The 19,533-nt window shown below is 42.9% G+C and overlaps 1 protein-coding gene across 1 annotated transcript in view; it reads left to right on the top strand.

The window, feature by feature from the left end:
* The first annotated feature begins 469 nt into the window (after nucleotides 1-469).
* Nucleotides 470-19,533, top strand: part of tgm2l (transglutaminase 2, like) — a 37,363-nt gene continuing 18,299 nt past the window's right edge. The window contains exons 1-7 of the mRNA XM_072279133.1: nucleotides 470-553; nucleotides 781-963; nucleotides 2,012-2,254; nucleotides 8,342-8,451; nucleotides 8,541-8,669; nucleotides 10,853-11,030; nucleotides 19,101-19,242. Coding sequence (XP_072135234.1) covers nucleotides 541-553; nucleotides 781-963; nucleotides 2,012-2,254; nucleotides 8,342-8,451; nucleotides 8,541-8,669; nucleotides 10,853-11,030; nucleotides 19,101-19,242 — 998 coding nt within the window. The 5' untranslated portion in view covers nucleotides 470-540. The remainder of the gene's footprint in view (nucleotides 554-780; nucleotides 964-2,011; nucleotides 2,255-8,341; nucleotides 8,452-8,540; nucleotides 8,670-10,852; nucleotides 11,031-19,100; nucleotides 19,243-19,533) is intronic.

Below are 19,533 nucleotides of genomic sequence, written 5' to 3'. Positions count from 1 at the left end.
TCTCCTTCATTGCTGGTGGATCTCCCAGCCCCTCGTGCGGTTTGCGTGAGAGAGATAGGGAGGGTGGCCGGATAATTTCCTCTTCTCAAAGCTGTTGTCATTCCACTTTTTGGTTCCTCGAGACTCAGACTGCTGGAGGAACTCGGCAGGCCAGGCAGCATCTATAGAAAGAAATAAGCGGTCGACGCTTCGGGCTGAGACGCTGCTTTTATGTGTGTTACTCTGGTTTTCCAGCATCTGCAGAATCTGTGTTTGTGATTTGGCTTCAGGTGTTGGTTTTTGGATTAAGTTTGGAGGGAGCGAAATGGCACGAACTACCTTCCTCTGGGAAAATTACCGTGCAAATCAGTGCTGCAATAGTCCTTTTATACACAAGTAGTTTATATCTATTTTGAGAGCGGTAATGCTGGAGCGTTCTGTGTGTGGATATATAGGGGTGGACACGAGATTCCACGCACAGTCCAGTCCTCTGAAGAGTGGCGGAAGGCTAAATTTGCATTAAGGGTGGCACGTATTATTTCTGCACCGGCCAGGGAACTCATGACAACAGCCGGTAAGATATAGTTACAAAACGAAGACAGCAGTTTTAAAGTTAAGGTTGCGAACTAATTATAGGAGCGAAACAATTTTCCCGTTATTTATTAAAGTTGGATGCTGATTAATTCTAATCAAAACTCGCGCGGCGCTGCACCCCCCGCACTTTTGCGCGTTTTTATATGAATGTGAATGGATTCATACGAATGGGCCTGTTGAATCTTCCCGTTAAACGTTTTCCGATAGGAAACATGTATTTGGGAGCGGTAGACCTACAGTGCGAGGCCAACAACACGCAACATCACACCGCGGAGATGGGCACGGACAGGCTCATCGTCCGAAGAGGGCAAGAATTCCGCCTGGCTGTGCAATTCAAGCGCCAAGCCTTCCGGGAGGACGAAGACCAGCTCACACTCTCGCTGGACACAGGTCTGACCTGAAGTGGCATTTCGTGATAAGCTAGTTTATAACACCCTTCAAAGCGCCACGTGAATGGCATCTGGCTTTAAATTACAGCTGGTCTTTTTCCAGGTTGCTGATTAACTGCTGAGTCTGGTTTAAACAGTGAGACATTTATTACTGTTCATCTGAGTTGTGACTTGGTAGCTGTTCCTCCTGCCCCAAAGTTTATCTATAGACCAGCAATCCTTGTAAATTAGAAAAAAAAACAGCGAATGAATATTTTTCATATTAAAACGCCAAAACTCAGGCTGAACATGAAGGCTGAACATAAACATAAAGAACATAAACTGCATGCATCAAACCACTGAATCAAACTTCAAAACTCTAGTAAATGGAATAAATTAAACATTTGGTTGATAGGAATCTAAAATTAAAACAGAAAATGTTGGAAACTCTCAACAGGTCAGACAGCAGCTGTGGAAGGAGAACCAGTTAATATTTCAGTTCCGGAACCCTTCCTCTGAACTCCCCTCACGATCCTGTTTTTCATTCCACAAGATGTTTGCCTGATTGTTCCTCGTAACACAAAGTGCTGGAGAAGTCTGAAGTTCAAGCAGCATCTCTGGGGAGGAATAAAGGGTCGGCGTTTCGGGCCGAGACCCTTCGTTAGAACTGGGAAGGGGCTTAGCCAACAAGAGAAAATCTGCAGATGCTGGAAATCCGAGCAACAGACACAAAATGCTGGAGGAACTCAGCATCTATGGAAAGGAGAACAGTCGACATTTCGGGCCAAAACTCTTCAGCAGGACTGGGGGTCCTAGCCAGTTCTGATGAAAGGTCTTGGCCCAAAATGTTGACTCTTCATTCCTCCCTGACCTGCTGAGTTCCTGTGTGTGTGTGTGTGTGTTACTCCGGATTTCCAGCATCTGCAGTCTCTTCTGTGTTTACATTTATAGCGTTTTGGGTTTTTTGCTTGAACTGACTGAACTGACATAAGCTTTCCACTTCACATTACCCCATTTTATGCGATTAGCTTGCAAATGTGTATGGCTAAAGGTTACGATTCTCTGTGCAGGGCCTTCGTCATTGAACACCGACAGAATTTCTATTGAAGCTGTGAAATCGACGGCGAAGAAGGACAAGTGGACATATAGTTTGAAGTCCACTCCGGGGCACATCCACCTGGCCGTGCGCAGCCCCGCAGACGCCTGTGTTGGCGTCTATAAAATGCACGTACTCTTCTGCCCCGGTGGGGGAGAAGGTTCGCAAAGGATCACTGTAGGGACCTTTCATCTTCTCTTCAACCCCTGGAGTAAAGGTGAGCAGTTAAGTTCGCTTCTGGTTCTTGTTTATATTGGGGTGACTTTTAAGAGCAATTGATGTGGCATTATTTATCTCCAAGGTAAAATCAATAGTTAAATATGCTCATAGTTAACTTTATGCCTCTAGTCGCTGTTTTCATCTTACTTATCCCCACATCATGGAATCAAACAAGAAGATAAATATCTTTTTTTTGTCACATGTACATCAAAGCATGTGTCCAATCAAATCAGTGAAAGCAGCAAGTTCATCTGCCCATCCTGTCTATACTAGCCATCAACCATCCCTCTTTACTAAACCCATATCCCAACCCACTGTTCAGGGAAAAAAAACCTCATCTCTCACCCCAAGTTTGCCCTTCATAATTTTGTGCTGGGGAGGTTAGAGGTAGGCTGAAATAGGTGAGATGCTAAACATTTTGCCGGACAAAAACTCTTGCCAAGTATTTTTACACTTTGATGAGATAACTTTTCATTCACATTTTAATCGGCTCCCAGAGATCCCATCTCCTTTCAAGGACTTCAAACTTAATGTAAAAAAGAGGATATTCACCAGCCAAAGGAAAATGTCAATGTAAAGAAATACAGAATGCAGAATTTGGCAAACATCTCACTTATAACAATGAAAATTACCTAATTCTATTCAGCCAAATATCTAATCATATGCACATTTTGCAATCCTACCAGATCTTTGAAATCTTGGCTATGATCTGTCAACCTAACTGTCCGTTTGTATAGAGCACATAACAATATAGCACAAGGGCAAATCCTTAAGCCCATGATGTCTGGGTCAATTATGATGCTAATTAATTACCATCTAGTCTGAGTAAATATCAGATTGTAAATGTTCCATTAACATATGTCATAATTATTGTCAATAATTGAACAGACATGTACAATTATTGCTGTGCCCCATTGTTGTCCTAAATTATAAGTAGATTTTTATTAATATGTAATTAGGGTGATACTTCTTTACTTAAATACCTGTGTGAGTAAAAACTCTGCACATTTGTAATAACGTGAAGTAAGCTCAAAAATGTTTTTGATGCAGGATATCTTTGAATAAATAAGGTTTAACTGGATGACCTTAGTCAAGAGTACTGGGTCAGTGGTAGTTTTGGAGTAATTTTGTAAAGGTAAGATATCATTACTGTAAATGAAAATCAAAAGAAAAAGTATACTCTAAAATGCCTCAGCAAGCTGGAGAAATGAGTTGGAGATGAATAATAAATCTTGGCCTTCCTAGCAATGTCTCTGTTCACCCTCTCCAATAAACTAAACAGAATAAATACAGCTTGAAAGAGAAAGTTTTGGAGTGGAGTATCATATGGCGGTGGCTGGGAACGGACCCAAGTGCAAGACACAGACACTGAAGTACTAGGGACAGGACTAGGATACAGGGCGATGGCAAGGACATGGACACGAAAACCCGGAACCCAGAACTGGACTGGACAAGAGAGCTAGGAGCCTGGGCTTGGACTCCGAGCCAGAGACTGGACAAGGACCCAGTACCTGGGTCTTGCCTCTGGCTCGGACCCCAGAACTAGGCAAGGACGAGGCTTGGCAAGCAAGTAGGATGAGGCTGGAGTCTTCAGGCTAGAGACTAGAGGCCAGAGGCAAGGCTTGGCAGGAGGCAGGAGGCTGGAGTCTTCAGGCTAGAGGCCAGAGGAGAGGCTTGGCAGGAGGCAGGAGGCTGGAGATTTCAGGCTTGAGGCTAGAGGCCAGAGGCGAGGCTTGAAGGAGGCAGGAGTCTTCAGGCTTGAGGCTAGAGGCCAGGGGTGAGGCTTGGCAGGAGGCAGGAGGCTGGACTCTTCAGGCTTGAGGCTAGAAGCCAGAGGTGAGGCTTGGCAGGAGGCAGGAGGCTGGAGTTGTTAGGCTTGAGGCTGGAGGCCAGAGGTGAGGCTTGGCAGGAGGCTGGAGTCTTCAGGCTTGAGGCTGGAGACCAGAGACTTGAGGCGAGGCTCCTCCTGGGCAGGGCATGGTACTCCTGGGCAGGGCGCGGATCACCACCCGACAGAGGCAAGGGACAGGAAGGGACAGAACCAACTGTAGGTAATGGCAAGACGGCCTGGCTTACCCGATGGAGGCAAGGGACAGGAAGAGACAGAACCAACCGTAGGTAACCGCAATACGACCTGGCATACCCGATGGAGGCAAGGGACAAGAAGGCAGCCAGGTACGGGGTGGCTCCAGGACAAGACTGAAGGTGAGACGAGGCGAGAGTTACCAGCAAGACAGGGCAGGGCTACAGGCCAGGAAACAGAAGGCAGAGGAAGGGATACAAGGAGTAAGGACAAGAACAATCCAGCCGCCACACCCTGGTCTCTGAAGGTATTTATGCAGCCAGCCCCGATGAGCATCAGCTGGCTCAATAAGAGCTCAACAAGAACAGAAACAGGGTAGACAGGAAAACCTGGAGCAAGGGTCGATGGACCGGACCATGAACCGGAATACAGACTTCACGGACCGGACCATGACATGGAGGCTGAGATGTTTGAAGTTGAAATAAAATGTGGTGAGCCTCTTAAACAGGGTTAAACAATGGTTCCTCATGCTGTGTGAAGCTATAATTCCATGATTACTAATAAGAAAGGAAGTTTCTCCTCCTAGTTAATAAAATTATTGGCAGTGCACAGTCTAGCTATTTAAAATAGGTGCAACCATCGTGAGAAGTGGAGGTCAACCAGCTGAAATTCTCTCCCCAGTCAAAGAAACTCTTACATACCCGCTGAACAAAATGCAGGGAAAAGAATAAGTTTTTTACAGCTGAGTTCATTAGCGGGGAAAAGAAACTTAGGAAAGTTTCAGCCTTCACTGTTACAGTGAAAACAGTTCTAGTTTGCCCAAATGCTCCTCAAAACATACATCCTCTAATCCAGGAAGCATCCTTTAAAACTCTTCTACACCGTATCCTTTGCAATCTTCCTATAATGGAGTGACCAAGAATTGAACTTAATCCTCTAGATATGACCTAACCAGAGTTTTATAAAGATGCAACATAACCTCCTGTCTCTTGAATTCAGTGTTTCAACTATTAAAGGTAAGTATGTCTTATGCCTTCTTTACCACACCATCAATCTCTGCAGCCACTTTCAATGGAATTGGACAGTAAGACCTCTCTGTGCACCAGCCATTAACTGTTTACAGTCCTTTCATACAGTATTTTATTTCCCTAAGTGCAAAACCTCTCACTTGGTTGGATTAAACTCCATCTGTCATTTTTCCGCCAATTTTGTAACTGATCTATATCCCACTGTATCCTTTGGCAATTTTCTACACTATCCACAAGGAGACCATTTTTGGTATCATCAAGTTGGCTAATTCCTGAAGTAAATGGCTCCCTTACTGTTACCATAGCAACATTGGTAAGAGTGAACACTGCACAATCCTTGTGAAAATGGGACCCCTCTCCACAACTGTTATCATTGAGTTGCTCACATATGATTAAATATGGGCCAGTTAAAAGTAGAGAAGGAATCAGTAAAAAAGCATTAATGGAAAATGAGGCAAGTAATTCTTTAACTTTACAAAATTATTATTCATTAACAAGCTTGTGTCCGCTCTTATTACCAGATAACTTTTCCCCCAAAATTATTTTGTAATTTGATGTCCCTTGATTAATATAAAAACCTAAAAACGTACAGTTCAAATGATAAGAATTAAACATTGAAATAATTTAGTTTTTTTTATTGAAGTCAGTCTTATTTGCTTCAGTTCTCCTATTTATGATATCCTTAAATTCTATGCTTTGCCTTTGGAGTGCAGCTTTTGCCTCTCTGGGTTTGAACCTAACCATACCTCTGATCTGACTACAGGTGTTAACTTCTTTGTGTGAAATGCTGCAAGAAATCCGATCACATTTTGTTATTTGTAAATGTCTATATCTGTGCAGCCACCCTGATAATCTCATCTATTCAGTTACGCATTGATTTCCATAATGCAAGATTTCTACAATATTTTGTCACACTGTAATTACATCCTTTTGGATGTGATGCAGTGCTTCTTAACTCAGGTAATTTATATTGTAAATGTAAATGTAGAATTTTATTAGGAATACTTAAAGAGTTTATAAAACATTACAAAGTTTAGCTGAAACAGGGACACTGATATTTGTCTATATATCTTGGCTAATTATCCCTAGAGTCTAAAACCCAATTCACTGAAGACTATTTTTGCTTTTGGCTCTGTGTGTTCATCAAGTCCTAAATTGGTCACAAGATAAACATGCATTTCAAGTGATAATGTTCTTGTGTTTTATCATGTAAGCAGAACTCTTTTCCAAAAAAGCACAGGGCTCAGTTGTTACAGAAACACTCTTTGGTCTACAGATTCTCTTGAGAATAAGGAATGCAAACATACACGCATTGAGGGAAAGGAAGATTCTCATTGGTCCTTGAGCTTGTCTCACTGATCACTGAAAAAAGAAGTAAGTTTTAACACTTAACCTAGTTCTGGTCGTACATATTATGAGATGTCCATACCCTTCAATAGTTTAAACAAGCTGTCTCGACATCCACATTCTATTTCCAAAATCCACATTTCCTTAAGGCACAGAGACTTGGTTCTTTGTGTCCACCCTGATAGCTAAGATTATTGATAAAAAAATTGTCGAGAGCCTACTAAGCTGTTAGCAGCAATGTTCTCTAATGCTGCACGATATTCTAGTTTACTGATAACTGAATATGAAAGGGAGATTTTCTTTTTTATTGGTAAAATTATCAAGAGAACAGATGCACAAATCAGTTATTTAGCACCTATGTGTGTATTTAACGAATCTAAGTCCAACTTTCACAGTGTGCTGTTAAAATGCCCTGGAAAACATATCTAATCATCAGACAAAGCTTCACTGTCTGCAGGAACATACTAAACTCTTAAGTACACACAATTAAACATACATAATTCAGTCATTCACACATTGAAGTTTGAAAGATTTCATTTATAAAAATAATTAGTTGGTCACCAAATGAAAATGAGCTAGTATTTATTTTGCTATCTGTATAGATACTAAAAAAAATCAGCAGCAAAGAACAGTGAAATATTTAGACTATTTGTGATTAACAGGTTCCTTTGATCCTTGGATACCTTAAAGGAAATATTTTCCAAATACTAGTGCTTTTTCTTCTCATTTAAACAAAATAAGCAATGAATTCCTGTCATTTCGGCTCCGTTTGGTAATAACACCACATTGCATTTTCAAAATGGATGTTTAGCCAGTTTTGTATCAATTCTTCTTGTCAGTGTCAGTGGCTGTAATCTGTGGGAGAAAGATAGAAACTCAACAAATCATTGATATATTGTGTTCAAAAATACCTCACATATAAACAAAGCCAAGAGTATTTCAAGGATTTAGCGATAGCTACTATCCTGAAGAGTAATCATTAATCACAAACGAAGTTCATTTGAACTAAACACACAGGTGATTTCAGTTTTTATAAACTAGTGTACACTACGACTGCAACAACAGCAACATGTCCTTCTAATATAGCAAAATTCTCAAGGTAATTGACAAAGCTGGGGATGAACCTGAGATGGAATAGGTAAATAATAACTGGATGAAAGCAGCATAGTAGAGATGCGTGGCAAAGCATATAGTTGGGAGTGGAGGAGGGGATGAGGGACTATTTAGGGAAAGAATTCGGTGGGAATGAGATCACTGATGGCACTTTTGCCATCATTGCTGGGAACAGATGGGCTGGAGGATCGGTCAGAGATGGAAGTTGAGAATGAGGCTGGAACAGTTCTGAGTGCCTGAGGACATGGAGACATTTGAAAACATGCATGAGAAGCTTGAAGTAAATCTGTGATTGTGCAGCCTGTTGACATCTCCCTTCCAAACAGCTCAGGTTTCTTCTGTTTGATTTCAGGATCTTTCAACAATTTCACTCAATGATAAGCACAGTCTAGAGTATGACTCTGATTACCAGGTAGTTCCTCCATCCAGTCAGACACTGGGAAAGAGGCCTGCGAGCATACTTTGGACAGCTGCTTGTACATAAAAAGTTGCAAATTAACTGAAGTGTTCAGAAGGAATTTAATTGCCTGCCTCCACTTTTCTACCCTTGCCACCCCACCTTCCCAAAACCCAGAGGACTCCGTGTACTTGGCTGATGATGATCTTCTGGACGAGTATATTCTGAATGACAATGGAATCATTTACCGTACTGCCTTTCTCCCACTATCATGGAATTTTGGACAAGTAATATAACTTTTAAATTCTTTATTATCTACCTTTCTTTAGTATAATTGCTCTGAGACTTGTGGCTATTCTGAGTTATGTTTTGACAGTTCGAAAAAGATGTCATCGACATTTGCTTTCAAATTTTGGATAACAGTCTACCTGCTCTGGAGGATCCTTTGACCGATGCATTGAAGAGAGGTGATCCGATATATATCAGCAGAATATTGACTGCTATGGTGAGTTCCAATGTGTTAGCTATTTGTCAAATGTGTTTAACAGGTGTTGTCATCTGGTAGATTGCAAATCAGTTTAGATAAAGGCTTTAGTTGTAGACTGTGTTGTGAGTACAATATTAAAGTCAAAGTATATATATGTCACTATATATAAAATTAAGTTTAATTAGCATTCAACCAAACATAGATACAGCTGAACAAGACAGTATTCTTCTATGCCCCGGTGCAAAACATTCAAAATAGCAAGCAAACATTCAAAATAGCGAGTAACGTCATTCAGAATAGCTAGCAACACTCAAAATAGTGAGCAACATTCAAAGTAGCTAACAACATTCAAAATAGTGAGCAAAGAAACATATTCACTCAAAGAAAAAACATATATATAGACCAAGCCCCTGAGCGACAATGTCCAGCAATCAATGTTTCGGCCTCCTGGCAGCGTGCAGGAGCATGCAAACCAGCTGGTCAGTCCACCGCTCGACCATGTGAGGGCAGCACCCATGGGTAAGTCCAGCCTCCAGCCAAGTGCGAAGGTGACACCGTAACGCTTTCACGTTTTCTCAACTGGTCTGCCGCAGCAGGCAAGCCTGCGGCTTGAGACCTCGTCCTTGCCACAACTGAGGCCACACAGCTCCCGCGTCGCCTGCCACACTACCCAACAAGGGTAACAGGCCTGCGGCAACTGACCTTATCACTGCCTAACAGAATCTTATGATCAGAAGTGAAATGACTGAAACAATCTCCCACAGTTATACTGCTTTCATTGCCTTCCAGTAGCAGGCAGTAATACTGCCTTGAGATTCATTTTCTTGAAGGAATGTATAAGAAAATAAAGAAATACAATAGAATTTATGAAAACTGAGAAGAAACAAAGATCGAGAAAGAATGAATGTGCAAAAGAATACAAACTGCATGAAATAAATAAATAAATAATGCTGAGAACACACATTTTAGAATCCTTAGAAGTGAACTGATAGGTTGCGAAGTCAGATCAGTGTTGAAGTGAATAAAGTTATCAACACTGGTTCAGCAGCCTCATAGTTGTAGGGTTCCTGCACCTGGCAGTGTGGGACCTAATGCTCCTGTACCTCCTAGCCAATTATTCCATTCAAAGCAAGAAAAGAGGTATAATCTTGACTTAAGCTGACTAGAGAAAATAATGCAGTGTTCCTTAGTCTCGATCACTGGGGTATTTAAAGAGAAAATCAATAAATCTTTGTAAAATCAAGGAACTGTGTATGAGGTACTGAAACAGAATAAAGGATAAGGTTTGGGGAAGGACAGCCTTGATCATATTGAATGCCGGGGCAGGCTTCAGTATTTGTTAGGGTTAGACATTTGGTTGTTGTTTCTGATAGGTTAATTTCAATGACATTAAAACTCACCAATATACAGAGAAAGTAACTTGTTTTGATTTTCTTCATGAAGGAATGTGTATCTCCTATTAACTTCCATCATCAGCAAATGAATCAGCCAACTATGTCCTCCACCAGCTGCAAAATAGGGTAGTTTGTTTGATAACATCTCAGAATTTGCACCCATTTCTTAATCATAAAAGCACCAAGCAAAGTTGCTGAACACAAGAAAGCCAAATCTTTAAATATAAAGGGCCCTTTTAACTAACCCAGAAACCCGTCAGAAGTTTGGCATGAATCACATGCATTACACAAACTGAGACTGAGAGGAGCCAAGGGAAGCTGTCCTGACCTAGCATGTTACCCAACACTGGCCCAGTATAGAATAGGTTAGGCAAGACCGATTTTTCTTCATAAGTAAACATGACTTTTACATTACCATTATGCAAGAAAGGACAATATATCCCACTTCAGGTTGTATTCACTCAAGGTAATATACAATGAATGAAAGCCAAAAATGCTCTGCTAATCAGGAACCATATGTGGAGAATGGAGCAAAGTTAATTTTTCAGAGGAATGACACAGCTGGGAAGAGAGTGGAAAAGGTTGTTTTAAGTCTTAGAAAGGGGAAAGGGGGTTGAGAACAAACAGATTGTCTGTGATGAGGTAGAAATCAGTATAGCCTATAATAGTCTTGGGAAAGGCGATTTGGATATTAAATTTGCCTAACTAAAGGCCTGACTCTTAGAAAGAGGCTTTTTCCTTAGCAGAAGATTGTTTATTTGTTTAGTTATGAAATGATACTAGCTGTTTTGTTTTTCTCCTCCAAAGGTGAATGCAAACGATGACAAAGGCATAATTTTGGGGAGGTGGGATGGCGATTACTCCAACGGGACGGCTCCCACCAGGTGGAATGGAAGTTTACCGATTTTACGCAAGTGGAGCAGCTCTGGGGCCGGGAAAGTGCGATATGGGCAGTGCTGGGTCTTCGCTGCTGTTGCTTGCTCAGGTTAGATACCGGTAGCTTCGTCACCAAAAACCCCAAGACTTGCCTCCGTTTCAAAATGCTACATAAACACTCTCTGTGTATGGTGCAGCTGCAGGTTACCACATGGTTGTCTCGGCAAATAATGATGCTTTTAATTACTTCTGCTTTATTATGCAGACTGAACATAATGTCAGTAAAGGAAGATGATTTTATTTTTTCTGTTGATTGGTGCTAAGAACCAAATTTTGGGCAGAGCATTGAACGTATGATAAAAGTGCCTGTGGTGAATATCATGTACCGGTGCTGTGTGATTGTTTTAATCCATTTCGACTTCACCATTTTCCGCCTCGTCTCACTTTTTTTTTTCCCTTTGGAATTGCTGACCTCTTTCTGCACACCTCATAGTTCAGTCTCAATCCACTTTATTCCCCTAATGTTATGCAGTTGAAAATTAATTTTGTTTCAAACTGGAAATTGATAATCGCCATTGTGAGTTATTTCAGTTCACTCCACAAAGTGGACTTGGTTCCCTTGGGTGTGATTCGACCTTGCATTCTCAAGCAAGAGAAAATCTGCAGATGCTGAAAATCCAAGCAACTCACACAGGATGCTGGAGGAACTCAGCAGGCCAGGCATCTATGGGAAAAAGCTCCTTTTTCAAAGGAAGGGCTTCCCTTCCTCCACCATCAATGCTGCCCTCAACCTCATCTCTTCCATTTCACACACGTCTGCTCTCACCCCATCCTCTTGCCACCCTCCCAGGGATAGCATTCCTTTGTTCTCACCTACCAGCCCACCAGACACCGCGTCCAGCACATAATTCTCTGGAACTTCTGTCATCTCCAACAGTATCCCACCACTAAGCACATCTTGCCCTCCCCACACCCTTCAACTCTCTGCTTTCTGCAGAGTTCACTCCCTATGCGACTCCCTTGTCTAATCGTCCCTCCCCATTGATCTCCCTCCTAAGCACTTATCCTTGCAAATAGTGCTACACCTGCCCCTACACCTCCTCCCTCACCACCATTCAGGGCCCCAAACTGTCTTTTCAGGTGAGGCAACACTTCACCTGTGCATCTATTGGGGTCATATTGTGTCCAGTGCTCCCAGTGTGGCCTCTTGTATATTGGTGAGACCCGATGTAGATTGGGAGACCGTGTTGCTGAGCACCTACAGCAAAAGAAGCAGGATCTCCCAGGGGCCACCCATTTTAATTCCATTTCCCATTCCCATTCCGGTATGTCAATCCATGTCCTCCTCTACTGCCATGATGAGGCCACACTTAGGTTGGAGGTACAACACCTTATACTCCATCTGGGTGTCCTCCAACCCGATGGCATGAACATTGGTTTCTCAAACTTCCGGTAATGCCTCCCCCTTCTCCAGCCCAGTATCTCTTTCACCAATCAACTTCCCCCTCTTTACTTCTTCCCTCCCTCTCCTGGTTTCACCTGTCACCTTGCGTTTCTCTCTCCCCTCCCTCACCTTTTACATCTACTCCTCATCTTTTTTTTTCTCCAGTCCCACTGAAGGGTCTCAGCCCATGACATCGACTGTACTTCTTCCTGTAGATTCTGGCCTGCTGAGTTCCTCCAGTGTTTTGTGTGTGTTGCGACCTTGCATTCTGTTGGGAATTCTGCAGCAAGAGTGCAGTGGAGGGTTATGTCATACCTTGGGTGATGTTCCTTTTGGAATATTGGAGCAGAACTTGGACCACATTGCTGGGCACTTGTGAGGTAACGTGATCTTCCCAACAAAACCCTGAATTGGAATCCCTGTCAGGTTGGTCAGCTACCTTGGATTATTCCCCAATCCCTGGCCCTGTACTGTACAGGCAGTCCCCGGGTTATGAACGAGTCCGTTCCTAAGTCTGCCTTTAAGTCGGAACAGGTACAAACGGTTCTTATTTAGTGTCAGTTAGTCAAATGTTTGTCTTAGTATATAGGATGTATTTTACCTTTCCATTCAGAGCTTTTCTTTTTCTCGTCATAAACGTCCTTGTAGCAGCTGAGACCCTCAGTAACTGTACGGTAAACTTTGGTGAACTTCTCCGTATTCAGATCTGGCTCCTCTAACTTTGTCATCCCTGCTTCAATGAGACGAAAGTCTTCGGCTAACTCTTTCGTCAAAAACTTTTTTGGTTCTGGAGTTTTTAGGTCCCAGTCTTTTTCCTTAAATGCTATCATCACTTTATCCTTTAAAATAGTTCCGATCGTTGACTGACTGTAGCCTGACGCTTTTCCAATGACCGATGGCATTTCACCTCTTTCCAATGGCTTTATTATTTCCACTTTATTTTCAATCGTGATCGTTTTCCTTTTCTTTGATGCATCACCAGCACTTGTATTGGATTTATGCTTTGGAGGCATGGTTACAAGAGTAAATAAGAGAAAAATTTAAGCCAAATACAAAGTTACACACGCAACACAGCGTTAATGGCAACGTGATCCGACTTAAAATGGCGGATGGCATTCTCCTTCCTCGAGCCGACGAACCACCGAAGCTGCGCAGTGTTCTCATGAGCGTCACAAAGTACTGCGTGCATTCGTTATTACGAACCATTGTATTCAGCTCAAATTTTTAATATAATAGGCTTTGTGGCAGTCCATTCATAAATACGAATTGTCCGTAAGTTGGATGTTGGTAACCCGGGGACTGCCTGTACTATACAATACCAGTCCTTCCCTGAAACTGACCATTTCCATGTCTTTCCTTAAGCCCCTGACTTTGAATTCCCAAACACGGGGTAGTGGAGGTATAATTTGTCCATCATTGCTGATCACCCCATCCTTGACCAAGCTGTTCCACCGTGAACACGATCTGTAATGAGTCAACATGATGCTTTCAGGTCAGGTCATGCATAGCACATACCTCTGCCGCACCACTCAGGTGTGTTTCTGGGATACAGGGGCTAGCGACCCTTGTGCCTGTCCTATGTACTTGCTACGAGTTATAAACTAAAGCCTCGAACGGACAGATCTAAACGGAAATGACTCACACCTACCCATCGACTACGTGATAAGAAACTGCGAATCATGGAGGTAAACATACGTGGACTCCAATCAAGTATAGGTGAACTTGCCAACCTGTGCACTGAAGAGAAACCTTCCACCACTATTGTTGTTGAAACACTCCTCGACTCGTCAGTCCCAGGTGAATCGGACTGCATAACCACCCCTGGCTACTCAATGTGTTGCCGCAGAGATCGGGAGGTGGCATTGCTGTTTACTGTTCTGAGGGCATTGCGATACACCATAACCCTAGGAGAGATCCGAAAGACCTTGAGCTCATGCGGTTCACCGTGGCTCTTCAATCACAGAAACTGCTAATTGGTGCCGTCTACCGACCTCCTCGTGCCAACAATGATGTCCTCGAATACCTGGACAGTAACACCTCCAAGTTGACAGAGTTCGGTGCACAATCTGTGATGCTTATAGGGGATTTCAATGTCCATCACCAAGACTGGCTGGGCAGCCGAACAACTGACAATGCTGGCCGGCACACACTACAACTAGCTGATAGTCTTGGTCTGCAGCAGATTGTGTCAGACCCAACAAGGGGGGAGTATATCCTTGATCTTGTTATGACGAACCTACCCGCTAAGGCAACAACTATGGCTCTAGTGGGTTCTTCACACCATAACCCCGCGCTAGTGAAGTTGGATGTTCCAGTTTACTGTGACCAGCCATACAAGAGGAAAGTTCGGTGTTACGACAAAGCCAACTTTTGGGATATGCGTGGTCATCTTTCATCAACTGACCGGTCTAGCATTCTCAAAGACAAGGACCCTGAGAAGGCTTGCACCAAGCTTACAGAAGTTATATGTGAGGCCATGGACATTCACATTCCCAGCAAAATTGTTACTAAGGAGACTGGCGATAAAGTATGGTTTGATGACAAGTGCAGACGAGCAACAAAGAAGAAACGTCGTCTCTACTGCCATCTAAAGAAGTGCAACACCCCTGCTAATAAGGAGAAGTTTGCACAGGCTAGGCAGTCATACAATCCAGCAGAGAGACAGGCCTGAAGAAACCATAACATCAAACTCAAAAGTGACTTAACCAGTGGTAACCTTAGCAGCAAGAAGTGGTGGAATGTTGTGAACTCCCTCTCTGGAAGAACAGGCCACTCTGACACCCCTGTCATTGAGCACAATGGGTCTGTACGTACAACAGCAAAGGATAAGGCCAATGTTTTCTGTCGGACTTTTGCAGATAAATGTTGGCTCACAAATGCTAATGATCAGCCACCAGATGTCAAGCAGCTTACTACCACCTTGCTGAACAAAATCATCTTCAAACTTAAAGACATCAGGAACATCATGCAACAGCTTCAGCCTGATAAAACATCTGGCCCTGACCGGATTCCAACTAGGGTCTTAAAGGAATGCAGTGCAGAACTTGCAAGTCCTCTCTACCGTCTCTTCCAGCTATGCTTCTCGAGTGGTGTATTCCCGGAACAATGGAAAATACCATCAGTAACACCAGTACACAAGCGGGATTCCAGAGCTGATCCTACAAATTACCGCCCCATATTCTTACTCAGTGTCATCAGCAAGGTAATGGAGGCAGCAGTTCACAAACAAGTTCAGAACTACCTACTCCGTAACAACTTAATTTCAAGTAGGCAGTATGGATTTAGACCTGATCACAGTACAGACTATCTCCTCACCACCTTATCTCAAACGTGGAACACCTTCTTAGACAAAGGTGGAGAAGTGTGTGTCATAGCCCTGGATATCAAAGGAGCTTTTGACAAGGTCTGGCATAATGGACTCTGTGTTAAGCTGAGATCCAAAGGAATATCAGGAAAGCTGCTTGGATGGCTGCAGAGCTACCTTCATGGACGGACCATCAAAGTTGCTATCTCTGGTTAGGCTTCTGATTCTTCAACCATCAATGCATCTGTACCACAGGGTTCAATACTTGGGCCACTTTTCCAACTTTATTAATGACTTGGTTGATGCATGCAGTAACGAGCTATACCTGTACGCTGACGACTCCACACTATTTGCACCAATTAGAGCAGGAGAGAGGAATACAGTGGCAGCAGGCCTGAATAGGGATCTTAACAGGATGAAAGCCTGGGCAGACGACTGGAATGTCACCTTTGAGCCTACTAAGTGCAAGGCGATGGTGATGTCTAGGAAAAGGAATCTATCTAACCCTGACCTGTATTTTGGGAACTGCGAGCTGGATTTAAAGAAGGAGCTAGTAATCCTTGGTGTTAACATTGACAGCAAGCTGGTGTGGAATAAACACCTTTCCACTATTTCAAACAAGGCCGGACAAAGGCTTGGAGCTCTGCGGAAAGTAGCATCCAAACTAGACAAAGAGGGCAGAGCGGCGGTTTACAAAGCCCAGGTACGAAGTATCATGGAGTATGCCTGCTTATCATGGATGAATGCCTCACAGAGTGTCCTCAGCCAGCTTGATTTCATTCAATGAAAGGCTCTCAGGATTATAGGTGTAGATGAAGCCACAGCTGGTGAGAAGCTATTCATCAGTAGCTTACACCACAGACGACAGATTGCTGCAGCTGCTGTGCTGTACAAAATGCACACCAGCCACAGCCCTGCAGACCTTCGCACCATGCTGCCTTCATCTTATGAGAGACGGCGCACCACACGATCAAGTTTATCTGTGCCTGCTCATGCTGTTTCTATGCCTGATGCGAGAACCCACACACTGGATAGAAGCTTCCTTCACTCTGCTATCAGAATTTGGAACAGCCTTCCAGATGCTGTGGTTGGAAACATCTGCGACGCTGGGGTCCAAGCCTTCAAGAGTCGAGTGCACAAACACCTATCATCTCTGGGAGGGAAGTCACATGCTTCCTCATAAGCTATCATGAAGGGGACCAGTATAGCAATGCTTGGTTGTTGGTAGGTAGGGTTAATACCTGACTTTCAAGAGCACTTGTAAGTTGTGTTCTGGCCGGACTTAGTCCTTAAACTGCTGGAGAACAGTGCAGAAAGAACAGGTGCTGTTTTCTCCCGGTAGGGATTAGTTTTTAGTTCCAAGTGCTCCTGCCACGTTTTGTCACCCTGCAACCTTATCCTTCAATCTCTTTGAATTATAGAGGACAGCATGTGTATAAATGTCTCTCTCCAGCAGACTTCGTCATGATCATCATGACTCCAGTATTTCTACTATATTTTCATGTTTCTTAATTGTACATATGATTTTTTTGTGTTCTATCGCTGAGCAGCAGTGAACCATCTGATTGGCCTATCAGAGTTCTCTTTGGGAACTGGTTGACTTGATCAGCGTTTCTGATCTGGCTATTGTTCATGATTACACTTAATAAAAAAAAAATGCCCAAGAGATTCTGCAGACACTGGAAATCAGAGAAACACACACAAAATGCTGGAGGAACTCAGCAGGCCAGGCAGCATCTATGGAAATGAATAAACAGTGGATGAGTTGGGCCAGGGCCTTTCATCTGAATTCCCAATCCAGCATCACTCCCGAACATAACCAAGCACCCACCATCCTACCAGTGGCAATATCTGCAAGCCCATCCATTAAGATGATGGTGTCCCCAATTTCTTTACCTCGCTCCACCTGGTAGCTTAGCAGTTGGCATAAAACTCTACTGCGCCAGATGTAAGATGGATTGGAGTAATCGATCGGGGCTCAATTCCTGCCACTGACTACAGGGCGTTTTATGTTCACTGGTGCTCTGGTTTCCTCCTGCATTCAAAGACATATGGGTTAGGGTTTGTAAGTTGTGGGAATGCTATGTTGGTGCCAGAAGTATGCTGACTCTTGTGGGCTGCTCCCAATATGTCCTCAGTTGTATTGGTTGTTGATGAAAAACAACTTATGCTTTGATGTTTCAAAGTACGTGACAAATAAAACCAATCTTCATCTTTATTAATTCAAGTGAGATTTCTCCCTCTTGTCATCATAAGCCTGTGCCAGTATTCTCCCCCCACTTGCCCCTGCATAAGCCCAACCACAGCACAGGAGTGAACAAGCTTGAAGTCACCTTGCTGGGCTGTTTGGTAAAATGCAATCAGCTACAGCTCTTGCACAATTGATGCTTAGATGATATGAATTCTGTAAGATTCTTGTTCATGCTTTTATTAAAGCTGTTGGATTCAATATCCAATTGGATGAATATCAAAAGTTCAGTCAACATGTGTTGCCTGATCAAGAGAGCAGACTGAATGTAAGCAGTGTTGCAGTGGTCAGGACATTGGCTTGGAAAAGGATGTTGTTTGCTTATCTTGCCAGTGGGCTGGGAAAATTTTGCAGATGAAATGACGGTGATATCACCCCAGTGCTTTGAGGTGACTTTTATAGTTTGTCCTTGCCTCAGAAACAAGTAGGAGGTCAGGGACCATTGCTGCCCGACAGACCTTGGAACTGAATGGATGCGAATCAGTAGGAATTGAATTGAACTGACTTTATTTCTTACATCCTTCACATACATGAGGAGTAAAAATCTTTACATTACGTCTCTGTCTAAATGTGCAATGTGCAATTTATAGTCATTTGTAATAAATAGTGTGTACAGCAGGACAGTCAATATAGCATAGAAATAAAATTTTATCAGCATGAATTAATCAGTCTGATGACCTGATGGAAGAAGCTGTCCCAGAACCTATTGGTCCTGGCTTTAATGCTGCAGGTCCGTTTCCCGGATGGTAGCAGCTGGAACAGTTTGTGGTTGGGGTGACTCAGGTCCCGAATGATCCTTCAGGCCCTTTTTACGCACCTGTCTCTGTAAACGTCCTGAATAGGAGTCCTGTCAGATTTCTTCTCTCCCATATCCCAAGATTATTGAGATCAGTTGATAGCATCACTCTGATAACTGTGACTGTGATAAACACACATTTGAGGATAACCAATAAACGCTAACATTGTCAGCAGTCGTTAAATCCCTGGAAAAAAAGAGCAACACCTAATTCAAGGATCTAGCACGGGGTGTCTTTGGAAATTAGTGCCAAAATAAGCACTAGAAGTGACTTTACTGAAAAAGTCTAGAAAGGAAAACCTGAGGAGTCACTAAAAACTTGACAACGCTTTGGACAAGTAATTTGAAATGGAGTCATTCATAATCATATTTCCATTTGTTTTCCAGTTTTGAGGTGTTTGGGGATTCCAAGTCGTTGTATTACAAATTACTCCTCTGCTCATGACTGTGATGGTAATTTGAAAGTGGATCATTATTTTAAGGTCGAAGATTCTTTACACGTGCTTCCAGAAAGGAAAGACATGGTATGGTATGTACCTTCTCGAACTTTTTTGTGGACATTGCATTGTCTAGGTATCCTGCCACTGCCACAATTCCCAGGGAAAGTAATTTTGGTGGGAATTTCCATTTGATTGTGGATTTTTTTTTGTCAGAAACATTAATTTCAACAGTCATCCACTTGTTCTGTCCCATTTTCACCAAGGTCACTAAAGAGATGCACCTAGATGCTCTTAAGAAAGATTTGATGAGGGCCCAATTGCTGACGTTCAGGTGCTTACCCTAAAAATAAAGAGGGAGGTGTCCTTTGGCCATGTTGTCA

Source organism: Mobula birostris, chromosome 15 (assembly GCF_030028105.1).
Source record: "Mobula birostris isolate sMobBir1 chromosome 15, sMobBir1.hap1, whole genome shotgun sequence".
NCBI lineage: Eukaryota > Metazoa > Chordata > Chondrichthyes > Myliobatiformes > Myliobatidae > Mobula > Mobula birostris.
This window is presented reverse-complemented; position numbering and strand designations above follow the sequence as displayed.